The sequence below is a fragment of the Hyalella azteca genome, unplaced genomic scaffold (genome assembly GCF_000764305.2).
Source record: "Hyalella azteca isolate HAZT.00-mixed unplaced genomic scaffold, Hazt_2.0.2 contig16040, whole genome shotgun sequence".
Classification (NCBI taxonomy): Eukaryota; Metazoa; Arthropoda; class Malacostraca; order Amphipoda; family Hyalellidae; genus Hyalella; species Hyalella azteca.
The window spans coordinates 13,333-27,045 of record NW_025945867.1 but is presented as its reverse complement, the minus strand read 5'-3'; the positions used below and the strand labels follow the sequence as shown (position 1 = coordinate 27,045).

Below are 13,713 nucleotides of genomic sequence, written 5' to 3'. Positions count from 1 at the left end.
TGCCCGAAGAGAATAGCAACTTCGACGCTTGAAATAAGAAGAAAATTGACTTTAAAATAGAGGGAATATTGATTATTGAGTATTTAAATTTCTAAGCACTCGTTTTCTTTAAAGTAAAAATACCGTTTCATGGTAGCAGTCGGAGACATAATTGTTGCCATGAACGTTGTCGGAGGTATTTTAATTAAAAATTTGCCATTAACATACTCAGATTTCCGCAAAAAACTCGTAACGTAAAACATTAGTTCGTCATCAGACATGACTAGTAACTTATCGGTATCCTAGTTTATTGTCGTAAATTTTAATTATTGTCATTTGTTGTTCAAAACTCCTGAACGTAATTACCCTACGTCACAAGGAAGTTTAGCCGGAGGATATTGCAACAAATATAATTTGGTTTTTATTCTTATTGAAGTATCATATAGAATTATTTCGATCTAACGCCGCCATCCAGATACCGGACATGACGTCACTCAAACGTATCGTATTCAGCCTGCATGAACATCGTAATGTTATTCAGCCTGCATGAACATCGTAATGTTATTCAGCCTGCATGAACATCGTAATGTTATTCAGCCTGCATGATGTCATCATGAGTGATGACGTCACAGAAACAGCGTGACGTGAGCGTCGTGTTGCGTACAATTTCCTTGAAGGAAGCCAAGGCATCCTTGGCTTCAGATCCTGTTATCCTGCCGACTGTGACTCATTCTGAAAAAGGCGAACTGCTGCGACAATTGTTTTGTGTGTTGTTTTTCTTGTGTATTTTTGTCTCTTTTGTTATCGCATTGGCCAAGAAACACGGTCTTTTACAGTCGTTGTCGAAACTTTAAACAATATATTTCGAACGTAACTAAATTATATTCGTTGTTAGTCGACTTGTTTAAACAATTCATCGATACCGTAATTTTTAAGAAACTTTCATCACCAATGAGCAGTACGAATGGAAAATTTAGTTATAGTCTCTTCGTCATTTAAGCAGAATACATGAATTTTCACATGGCCGCGACCAGTACTGAAGGTCGGAATAAATTATATTCGGGGTATTAGGCATGAAAATAAATTATGTTTATGTTTACGTGTTCGAACGTAGAGAGGAATAAAAATTTTATTCTAAAAATTCTACTTAAGTGGCCGATGGCGTTAAGATAAGAAACCATTAACGGTGCTTTGTATTAGCATTTTATATATGAGAGGTAAATTTTGAACTTAAAATTTTTATATAAATATATATACTGGAAGATAAGCCTCACCATGAATTAGAAATCGACTAAGGATGTACATAGGATCGGCATGAGGACACGATGACATTGATATTTGTTGATGCATACCAAGCTGTAAGATTCAAAATCAATACGCAAAGTAAGTGCAAAGTCTTAAATTTTATTGATGGCTATACTTCATCCACATATTCCGGTCCATGCTGTGAGTTTAATCTGGTAATCTATTCGAAAAAAATTTATTAAATTATCAGGATTAGCCCATGGAATGATTACCGTGGTATAGGCGAATAGGCTTTCGATGAGCCGGTATAGCAGGTCATGGATGAGCTTCAATAACTTTTTCGTCTTCTTGAAAAAAATAAATGTAAAATTGATTCATGCGTTATATTTAGGAAGATTTACTTAAAAGTCTAGTGCTTTATTTTGGCAAAAGGAACTCTAATGTTTGAAGAAATACATTTTAATGGTACCTACCCTGGTCCACTTCAGTGACATCTGAGTGTGCACCTGAATTTAATAAAGCGAGTAACTAGCGAATAGTTCAACACCAAACAGAAACTAAAACGTGACCATGAATTTTATCGTTTTTCGAAGCCAAGTGAACGTATACGCTGAATTCGTAGCGCAGGTTTCAGCAGACGTGCCCCCACAGCTTAATTTCAGTGCCTAGCGTCTTGTAGTCAATAAGAGTTCGTAGAACTGAACATTCACCATCGACTTGCAGCTTCCAAATCTTTGCCGGCAGTGATGTGGTCGACTCCCATAACGCTATTCCTACCAGAAGAGCGGTATTCTTAAAAAAAACCTTAGGCGTATAAATGATAAAAGGAGCAGCAGCGTAACGCTATTTCTGCCAGCACGACAACATTTTTTCTAAATAACACTTGGCGTGATGTGATATATATAAAGTCCAGCGCAATGCTATTCATAAAATAAAAACGGTATTTTTGAGAACGATATTTGTTTTGATGTGACATACGGATAAGAACACTATACCAGCAGAACAGGAATTAAATAAATGAACTGTAGGCTTGGAGCGACAATAAAATTTTACGATGATTATGAATTAATAGCCATGAATTTGACTGGAGACTTCGTTGTTAAAGAGAATGATGCTACAGCTGCGTTGAGAGATGTTCCAACAACGTCGAATGATGCTGCAGCTGTGTCGAGAGATGTTCTGACAACGTCGAGAGATGCTGCAGTACATGGAAATTACCAACAACTAGCAATATCTCATCGGAATAAAGAAATGACCATCGATATTTCATCGGAAGGGTATACAGTATAAATAACTGAACTTCCATCAATTGCGGGCAATTGATAATGCGATAGAGTTATGCGATTTACCATGTTTAAAGTTGAGTGATGTGTCTTACATCAAAAGAGGTAGCTATTTTGGAACAATAGGGGCATTGCTGCAACAAGGACTGGTGCATCAGCAATACGTTTTGATAAAAGTGTTACACTACCTAATTAATATCTTAAAATAATACCTAAACAAGATGTATATTGAAGGTTGGAACAGTTGTTTTGCATCATAAATGCTGCGTCAAAGCCCAATAATCAACGAGGCTGATGCTGCAGCCGTTGAATTGCAACACAAGTGCTGCAACATGACATCAAAGATGCAACACAAGTGTTGCAACATGGCATCAAAGATGCAGCACAAGTGCAGCACCAAGACATCATGGATGCAGCACCAAGGCATCATGGATGCAGCACCAACATCATCGCACTCCAGGCTTGAGTCACCGCTCGTATTGTTCCCAAGTTACGTGCTCGTACTGAGTAAATATATTAATGACGGGGGCCGAGTTGTGCAAGATGTCTTCTGAAGAGCTCGGTTTCAAAATCCTGGAAGAGATTTCATGTATGACTAACTCTGCTGCTGCTACGTGATAAGAGATATAATGCATTAAGGACCGACTCAGTATGAACGTTAAATAACTAACCAAGCTCTCTCCCGGGTCCTGTGTATGTCGTTAGTATATACATTAACGGCATCCACTGGAATCTTAAATTAATAACCGGAACTGACAAAAAAACATTTGAATATCCAATCGAAACATTTTCCTGGATGCGAATTTAGAATGCATGGGTCTATATCAGTTTGAATAACTGAAGGAACTGATGGAAGCGTGAACTACTTCTCAGAATCTGAAGGTACAGTGTACTATATAATCATTCACTGGTAGTTTATTTTGAAATATCACCAAGGACGAATATTTTCCAAAAAACCGCGTAATAGGGGAATGGCTCGCCTAACAGTATGGACCGTAAAATGCAAGTACTAAAATATTACGTAAATATTTTCGTAATATTTTTTTACTTCAATTGTTTGATTGTCGATAGAATGTTATAATATACTCATTTTATTTAAGTTCATTTGGCTTGAAAAAATTATTATTATTTATTTTTTATTAATTGGCTTGAAAAAATTATCAACCTAACGCCAGGCTCGTAGTAGTTGTGACACGTGAGAAATATTGAATTCGAAATTCTCATCTTGTTGGGAAGACTGTGTAATAAAATCAATCAATATTTATAAAACAAATTAGGAAAAAATATTACCTTTGAATTTTACTTAGAAATGTTTTCATTTAATTCATAAAATTGAAGGATACGTTCTCGTGATGATATTTTCTGAAAACGTCACGTTAGGAGTAACTCAACTAGACCTCGCATCCCAACAAGCAAGTTAGAACAAATCAACTGTGCGTGTAAGAATTAAAATATACTGATCGGAGATTCTTAAAAGGTTCAATATAGAATCCATAAACTGTCATTATTGAATTCAGGATATAAGTAGTTATGTGGTGAGAATAATAGAAAAAGACACCCATGAACACACTTCGTATTCTGAGTGCTCTTACAGGACTCAGCTTCCATGAATAACAACGTAACTAAGTGCGTTTCATTAGGCCTGATATAAGCGTCATTACGGCTGGAAATATTCATAGCCTAGTCTTACATGTAATTAGCTCTAATTAGTTTTAATATTTACCACGTAATTTTTAAACCGCCGGTTTGATTGTAAATCTGGCGCTGTGATTAACACCGGTAAGATGAACACTTATTAATTAATTATATATATTAATATATAATATATAATATAATATATATTATAATATATATTATATTATATAATATAATATATATTAGTTAATATATATTAATTTGATCGACTGATGAAAGAGATGATTTCTACTTTTAAATAAGTTACATAGTGATGGCGCATTTGTGATTTTTTATTATAATGTTCAAGAGTAACGTGAGTGTTTAGGCCGAATTATATTATATTATTTTTTATTATATTGTTCACGAGTAACGTGAGTGTTTAGGCCGAATCAAATTTTAAAGATTTTCATTTTTAATATGAAAAACTTCCTAATTTCGCCGGAGTAATGCCAGAGGCAAAATTGCATTCGTACAGTGATGTTTCTGTACCAATTTCCATTGTCAGCGGTCACGTCTACATCGTGTTCATTTGAATAAGTTTATTATAGGAAACGGCATCCTGTTCCTGCCACTTGCGTATTGAGTCCTATATAGGCGGTATTTTTCAGAGGATACGTATTAAAGTCATGCTCCGGAAGGATATTTCATTATCTTTCAACGCGTAAAATGAGGATATTCAATAAGTGTACCCACCGTAAAAATTTATATTAAAAATGTGTATTCTCCAAATTCATCTGATCTATGATACTCGGGTCGTTTATGTTAGCGAGTTTCTCGAAACAAAAATTTCGACATTACGATTACTCACCGGAAGCGGATGGTTGTCGATAGCTAATAATAATTCTAGTATATGGTGATAATTCTAGTAATAATTCAGCATGTGGCTGTGGTAAGGGCGTTGAGCAATAACATGTTGTGTGGGGAAGTGGCATGGGGAATAGAGTGGGGGTCTAGTGACGTTGGACATGCTTCCTAATTTAGTCTGAGAAAAACCGACTTATGCCGGAGTCTCCAGCTTAGCGTCAGTTGAGGAGAGGACTGCAGTAAAGACAGTCGAGTTCTCTGAAGACAAGCAACGTAATTTCTCCCTAGCTGGTCATTGAGTCCAAGTACACTTCGGGATTGGATACGAAAGTGCTACATAGTCGAGTGTTAGTCGTACATTGAACAGGAACCCTGCTATCTTGTTGCTTTCAAGGCGACAAGTTGAATTTTTAAAATTGGGATTTTAAATTAATTTTCGCATTCGGTATATTGCAGCGTTTCGTAAGTCATTATTTACTTGCTAATTAGGCACAAAATATTCTCTAATTTCACTTTGAATTCTAGGTTAATACGTTGATTAGTCGGCCTTTACTCTGAAAATGAATGAATCCTTTTCGAGTGCCTGTTTCAGCATGTTATCGCATCCGGAGAGGGGCATCGCTTCTGTACGTAATCGTATTCGAAAATGGGTACTCGTTTCTCCACGTAATAAAATATGAGAAACTTTCGTTTTTATCGTTCAATTTTATATAAAAAACACACTCTTTTTTCCATTCCAAGAAAGGTACTCTCTTGTCCTTGTAACCTTTTTAGATAATTTTATCTAAATTATCTGAAATCTAAATCTATTGCGATAATTTTTTCATCGCAATCTTGTCTTAATGAGGTTTTTTCATAGTTTTAGCACATAATTCTTTATACTTATATAAAGAGATGTTGCAATACTCTGAAAAGTTGTGATTGATGGTTTTATGAGATATGTTCAATGTACGTTTATGTATGCAATCATTCATTCATTATCGGCACTTCCCCTTTTCACACCCCATAATTGATATTTAAGTTTGAATGCAAATGAAGTACTTTACAGTAGACACAGAAACAAATAAATTTCGAAACATGAACCTAATCAAGTTTTTTTTTCATGACATTTCCGAACTTGAATTATTTCTATTCTCTCGAACTGAGGGCACGGGTTAACAATTACAGTACAAGTGTTCAGTGACCGTGTACAGTACAAGTGTTCAGTGACCGTGTACAGTACAAGTGTTCAGTGACTGTGTACAGTACAAGTGTTCAGTGACCGTGTACAGTACAAGTGTTCAGTGACCGTGTACAGTACAAGTGTTCAGTTACCGTGTACAGTACAAGTGTTCAGTGACCGTGTACAGTACAAGTGTTCAGTGACCGTGTACAGTACAAGGGCTCGGTGACCGTGTACAGTGCAAGTGTTCAGTAACCTTATACATCATTAACTGCACGTTAGAGCAGGTATTGGCTGTACTATACAGTACAGAAGTTATTGGTATTATAGTAATCATTTGCTGTAAGTGTACAGTAGGTATCAACTGTACTGTACAGCAGTTATTAGCTGTACACGTTACCGGTACAGTTGCCCCCTGTTCACGTTACCGGTACAGTTTCCCCTGTTCACGTTACCGGTACAGTTTCCCCTGTTCACGTTACCGGCATAGGGACACAACAATAGCAGGCCTCCCCTACTGAGGCCTTGCAGAGGCCACACCCAAATTTAGCTTGCCTTGACTGGGGATCTTCCCTGCCTCTACGGCCTCATCGGCTTGGGGAGAGGGGAAGAGATACGAGGATCTCTTGTAGGTTTATGTACAATTGTAATTAAATTATGTTATTTTTACTTTCTCGATGGGAGGAGAGCGTCACGGATATAATTTAGTTCTAATAAAACAAAATTGGTTATATTTTCTAAATAGAATTAACGGAGAATCGTATGAAGGGTTACTTATAGAATGATATTCAGCGGAGAAACCGAAAAATCCTATATTTTTTTTAATATCAGAACATGCAATGATATGAAACTATTATAATAATACTTCGGTGACGGCAGGACAAATTGATCACACATCTGCTAGGAGGACGTCACTTGTCAAGAAGCTGAATGATCGCTTGGCAGCTGGATGATCGCTTGGCAGCTGAATGATCGCTTGGCAGCTGGATGATCGCTTGGCTGCTGGATGATCGCTTGGCTGCTGAATGATCGCTTGGCTGCTGAATGATTGCTTGGCAGCTCTAAAATAATAAATGATCGCTTGGCAGCTCTACAATAATAAATGATCGCTTGGCAGCTCTACAATAATGAATGATCGCTTGGCAGCTCTACAATATACGGTCGCCTAATAACTTGGCAGCAGCACAATGGCGGTCTTGTTGTCTCGCTGTCGCTGGTTTCGTCGCGAGTTTTCATGTCTGCACTCACCATCATGTCTGCACTCACCATCATGCCTGCACTCACCATCATGTCTGCACTCACCATCATGTCTGCACTCACCATCATGGCTTTGTCATGGCCTAAATTGATGACGTCATGAAAGTAATTTTCATTTATCAGCTGCAATAAATTCTAAATTGCAATAATTTCTGTACAATAATAAATTAAATATTCTGAAGCCCTTGATAGTTCATTCCATTGTTTTCACGCGCTTATGTAGCAGGTGCTCGAACTCGGCCACTGATTTCTTACCGGAATTTCCGATCAATGATTTCCGGAATAACGATTTTTACCGGAAATGCGGCAATTTAGAGTTCTCCGAAATGAAGTTTCAATTCTGCATGTAATTTTGTTGAAAATTTCCTTGCAATTTAAATGAGTTTCCTTCTATTCTTCTTGTACAGTCGATTATCACAATCATGAGCGAATGTCTCGTGAACTTAGAAGTAGTTCTACTTTATAGAAGTAGAATGTCTCGTGAACTTAAATTCATCCTCAAGATAATTCAACGGATGTTGGAGGTCCTCGATTTGTTGGGAATTTTGTCGTCGTACTTCCCCAGTCTTCTGTACGCCTGATACTTATATGAAGTCACTAATAATAGTACTTGTATCTTTAGGTTGCTTAGATCGCAGCTTTACCAAGAGTCTATAAGCTAAAAAATGCCATGGAAATTGACCATATCTTCAATAAAAACGTTTCGGAGAGCAGCTCCAACATTTGTACAAAATATTTATCAAATACAAATACAACAATTCACCAATAACAACCTAGTTCTCTTGCCTCATGACAAAATGTTCACGTGAACACTTGTGAATTTAGTAACATGTCGACCGCGGGCTTCCCTGCACTTGTTATTGTACGTTGTCGGATGTTTGCGTTAGGTCCACCATATCCTGCTTTTAAGATGAAGTTACAGACTTACATCTTTTATAGCAATATTATGTCTCTCATGTTTTATCAATAATCGTATCTTTATATTGCAGAACAGGTATTTTTGTGACGCAATAAATACTTGCAGCAATGAATAAATTGACACTGACTTGCGCAATGCTGCTGCTGGCTGGAGCCGCAGTCAACGCTGCCGGCTTCGACGGTGAGTTGAATAAGAAAGATCTTCAATTATATTATCATGAGCAATATTAAAGTATAATATTGACGTGGTTAGCCTTCTCAGCACCCAACTGATGATAGCTGATATATTTGCTGTATTCAATGGAACTGGCCAGCGTATTAAACAACGTATTCTGAAACCGAGAAATGAAATAGAATGTTACACACGATTTGCTCTGTTCTCACAACTTTTTCTGTTTTCTGAACCAATAATATCGATGCTTGCACCAAGATGGGTATGAATGTATTGAATACAAGTTTCATTTAAGTCCAGAGAGTATATCTTAATATTCTTATCTTAATATCCTAACAACCTAGCTACACAAATATTCGAATGTTCTGAATGTGACTGTACAATTACTAAGTTCTATGGACAGGATGAGAAAGACTTACGAATTCCAAATCAGTTCACTAAGATATGCATGTATGTGTTGACTGCGACTGCAACTGTATAAGTTTATACCTTATAACAATATACAGTAACTGTACAAGTATATACCTTATAACGATATAATTATACAAGTTTACACCGTATAACAATAACTTTATCTTATAACAATAACTTTTTCTTATAACAATAACTTTATCTTATAACAATAACTTTATATACGTGAGCAGCTGAAATGCAGAACACTCGCTGCAACACCGACCCGAGCAGAGGGCCGCTGAACGACCCTTGCGGCAGCCTGTACGAAGGAGTGTGTAGCGGCAGCTACTGTAGGTGAGGGGACTGAGGGGACTGTAGGTGAGGGGACTGTAGTTTATAAAGGCCACATTTATAAATTCAAGGTTTTAAACCAAGAACGAAGAATAATCATATTTTTTTAATATTTAGAAAATATAATATGAAAAAAATTTTCTAGATAAAGTTTCTCCTCTTGCTTTGAACTTTGCACTTTTGAAAACAGGGCCTTAATGAATTGGGAATTTGGATTCTTGAATTTGCATAAAATATCAGGCAGAATCGGCAACGAACTGTAATGGTTATCGGGTATGATTGTTATTAATTATTATTGTCCATCTTATGGTTATAATACAAAACATACATCTAAAGTTTCCAGTTCACAGATGCAGATGACGAGTGTTAAAATTACTTTCAAAAGATCGTCTATAAGCATCAATGTCTGTTATATTGAGGAATATGCACTGGAACCAAGGGTTAAATTGAATAATCATTGACTTACAAACATCTAATTATTTTTATTATTATTGATAAGTTCAAGAACTGGAAATAGGACATGAAATTGTATTTGAATTGAGGGACGTAATTTTGTGCTCTAAATTTACTCGTATTTTCCAGTTGTCCTCCCGGCACCGGAATTCATCCCTCGCTAAAACGATGCAAACCCGGTTTTGCTGACAACAGTGGCAGCAACAACCCCAACAACCAATTCAACCCCAACAACCCAAACAACCCAAACAACCAGTTCAACCCAAACAACCCCAACAACCTCAACAACCAGAGCAGCCAGCCCCCCCTGGGTGACCTCCCCTTCGACTACGACCCAAACAGACCAAACAGGCCCAATGAGCCCCACCGCGGTTCAGGCCCCGTGCCCGGTCCCGTCCCGTCCGGTGAGTGGCACCACCATTGGGAAACAATCATTTTTGGTAAACCTAAGCGATTTTGAAAGAAGTTTCTGGGAGTGAACAAGTCTTAAGAGTATACAAGCTTAACACTCCTGGGCTACGGCGATTAAGCCTGATCTGTTCAAATATGTTACTAGAATATTCGTTCATCGGCTGGGAACCTGTCAGTCATTTCGATGATTATTGCTCTCTAGATATCGGTGATCTTATTGATCTCACAAAATCTAGACGATTTCCAAGGGAATTTTGAGAATGGTTTTATATTCTTGTAAAATCTAAGTGATTTTGAAGGAAATTTCTGGCACGGTTTGATTTTTATTTTTTAGGTCTAGGCGATGTCGAAGGAAATTTAATGGATAGTTCTCTGTCCATTTAAAATCTAAATGATCTTGAAGGATATTTACAGGAGAGGTCCTAGCTGCGTGGAACAGGTAATCAAATATTTTCATCCAGTACTTAAATTCAAGTGCCAACTGCAATTGTTAATGTTTACCAATATTATGCTAAAACCGACGGAATTTGACAGAAAAGTAAAATAAACAATTTCCATTATTGATATTTTTGTGTCATGAACGGGAAAGTATAAATAAATCTAGTGAAGAATTAGTGTATTAGTTTAATAAGCTTTTAACTGCTTTCTCACCTGAATCCGTTGGCGATCTATCACGAACAGATTTATTATCATTAACGGAAAATTTATGCAAATGCGAGTATTCATTAAAACTATGCTAATTTAAAGACAATGGCAACGGCATTTTCTCCATGGTGCCTAATTTTTAGCAATCAAAATCATTAATTGGATGCTTGAAGTAGATATTATAGCGCGCTAAATACGTACCTTTTTTTTAAATCATAAATACATGAACTGTCTTTAAATTCTTGTCCGATTTGCAGTGATCACGTCAACACCATGCGACAGAACAAACGACCCCTGCGACCATGATTTCAACGCTGAATGCTACCAGGGCCACTGCCAGTGCCGTACAGGATCTAAGATCAATCCTTCAGGGACTCGTTGCGAACCTGATCCTACCTTCGGACATGGTAATAGTCAGGGTCAGGACTATCCCAACCGAGACCACAACAACCACAACGACCACCATAGCGCCGCAACCAAGGAGACGTATGGTGTTGCCTCCATGGTAGCGGTGGTGCTCAGTCTTGTCACTTATAGGTTCATGTAACTTGTGATGGTTCATGTAACTTATGATGGTTCATGTAACTTACGATGGTTCATGTAACTTATGATGGTTCATGTAACTTGTGATGGTTCATGTAAGTTATGATGGTTCATGTAACTTATGATGGAAGATGATAGGATCTTAGCTGTAATACATGAAATGTCCTGGAAATTCCTTTAAGTCCCATGCAGTTGACAAGAGGTTCGGATTAAATTGGTTAACCAGCATCGATAAAATTTGTTAGTTTATTAACAATTGTGAACAAAATTTGAGAAAAATCAAAGTTTTTAAATTTAAAATTAGGATGAGCGAATTTTGTGAAAAAATGTCGCCATCACGGGAAATATATTTTTTTTGAGATGATGCAAAATAAATCACAATAACGCATACTTAAAAGTAGTTATCTCCAAAAAAGGTCCTTATATAGTAAGATTGTAAATAGGTTTCTAAACTAGGATTCAAATTTAAGTAAAATAATGGACGAGTGGCTTCAATTAGAACAATATAAATTATATAATATTAAAGTCCTAAAGTTTAATAACGTCTTTAACAAACTTTCGCAAGGTTTTAGTTTGTAAACTTATTAGATTTGTACATTCTAGTATTAATCTTGTAAGCTAATCCCCTCATCATGAAATTCAAACTAAATTTTAAATTATTACAATAACTGTGAAAATTCGCCGTTGTTTCTGAAATTCACAATAGAAAATTACTCGGTAATAAAAATTTTTCAAAAAATCAGTTGTAGTTCTCAGTGTTCTCCCAGTTGTGTGTTTCATGATGTGAACTGTATCATGAATACGGACTTATCCTGATCGGAAATTAATTAATTATTATCAATAATTTGTAGTAACTTTCTGTATGAATAGTATGGAGGGTAACGCTTCTTTTGACCATAGAAAAGATTCGTGGTAGGTTCAATTAATCATCAAAATATTTTCTAATTTACATATTAGATTCGAGATATATTTCGACGGTATTTGATTAAAGTTCCAAATAAACAGAACTAAATTTAGTGTGAAGTTTTAATGACTCCAGCTAAATATTGGTTGTTAAAATTAGATAAACATATAAACGGTACCAATTTTGAGTAATTTATTAAGAAATATTAAGACAACAAAGCGGGAAAGTGAAACTTGTAAAAGTTATACATTTTACCAGGCATAATAACGATTTGTCATTTACCTAAACCTTAAATTTCTGTTTCTCTGAAGGCCATTTTGATATTTTCTTGCCAGAATTTCAGTGCACAAAGATCTGTTTCAATACATTATTATACCTTCAATTTTTTCCCCCTGATTTTGCATGAGAGTAGCTGCCCTGATGAATGACTGGTTGTTTATCGCCTGTATGATCTCTAAATTCATATCAGAAGCAATTTTGAAATTGAAATTATAGTTGTAGCTCTGTATCTTTAACCATCAGTCATTGAGAGAGACTAAAATTAAGTCAACCATGATTATAACAAATAAAGAATTTGTTCAAATGTTCAGCAGGTCGGTGTTCAACTTGGACAGTTGGCTTGGTCGGTCGGCTCGAGCGTGTCATAGTCCAGACCGCTCGTGTCAATGATTTTTCTTGCTTGCAAAATTGTCTTCATTGATGGGATCCTCTCTCGGGTCAAGATAAACATATATTCTGGGGAAAAATATATGCGCGAGAAAATAAACATATATTCTGGGGACAAATATATGCACGAGAAAATAAACATATATTCTGGGGACAAGTATATGCACGAGAAAATAAACATATATTCTGGGGACAAATATATGCACGAGAAAATAAACATATATTCTGGGGACAAATATATGCGCGAGAAAAAAATACAAATAAGAATAAAATTTGTTGCAGAGAAAACAATGAAGTATTTTTTGAGGATTGAAATACACTTGTATTTGAAGAAGGTGAAAAATATAAGAAATGCAAATACATTTCCATAATAATTTAAATAATGACATCTAGCAAAAGGAAATTTTTAAAGAAAAAATATGTGACAAATCGATATGAAAGATAATGTTCTATCTTCATTTTGTTTTTATGCTCGGGAATAAAAAGATTAGTTAAAGATAAACGCAGGTAATGAAATCACGGGAACCACAAGTAAATAAGGTATTCGATTGAGCGTCCATGTGGACCCGCCATTATAGAGGGTGTCCCCAAAAAAAAACGATACTCAACTTTGAAAGGCTGTAACTCGAAAATTAATAGAGTTAAAAAATTTGGGAAGGTCAGGATTTGTTCCCTATGTTTTTTCCATCTCTCCACCAAAAATCAGACAGATCGATGTATAGCCATAATCGTTTGGTAGAACTTTCAGTGACATGTGCTAAAATCGTGCTTGCGTAAAGTTTTAGTAAGATCATTTTGCATAATCATTACGTTGTCTTGACATGTTTTCTTTTCGCTGTTTTATTTTTTG

General features: G+C 36.2%; 1 protein-coding gene across 1 annotated transcript; it reads left to right on the top strand.

Moving 5' to 3' along the window:
- The first annotated feature begins 8,365 nt into the window (after positions 1–8,365).
- LOC108682217 (GATA zinc finger domain-containing protein 14) lies at positions 8,366–11,577 on the top strand. The gene is made up of 4 exons (XM_018171346.2): positions 8,366–8,506; positions 9,142–9,244; positions 9,824–10,098; positions 11,008–11,577. Exons 1-4 carry the CDS (start codon positions 8,434–8,436, stop codon positions 11,295–11,297), a joined length of 741 nt encoding a protein of 246 aa, XP_018026835.1. The 5' UTR covers positions 8,366–8,433; the 3' UTR covers positions 11,298–11,577.
- The last annotated feature ends 2,136 nt before the right edge of the window (positions 11,578–13,713 follow it).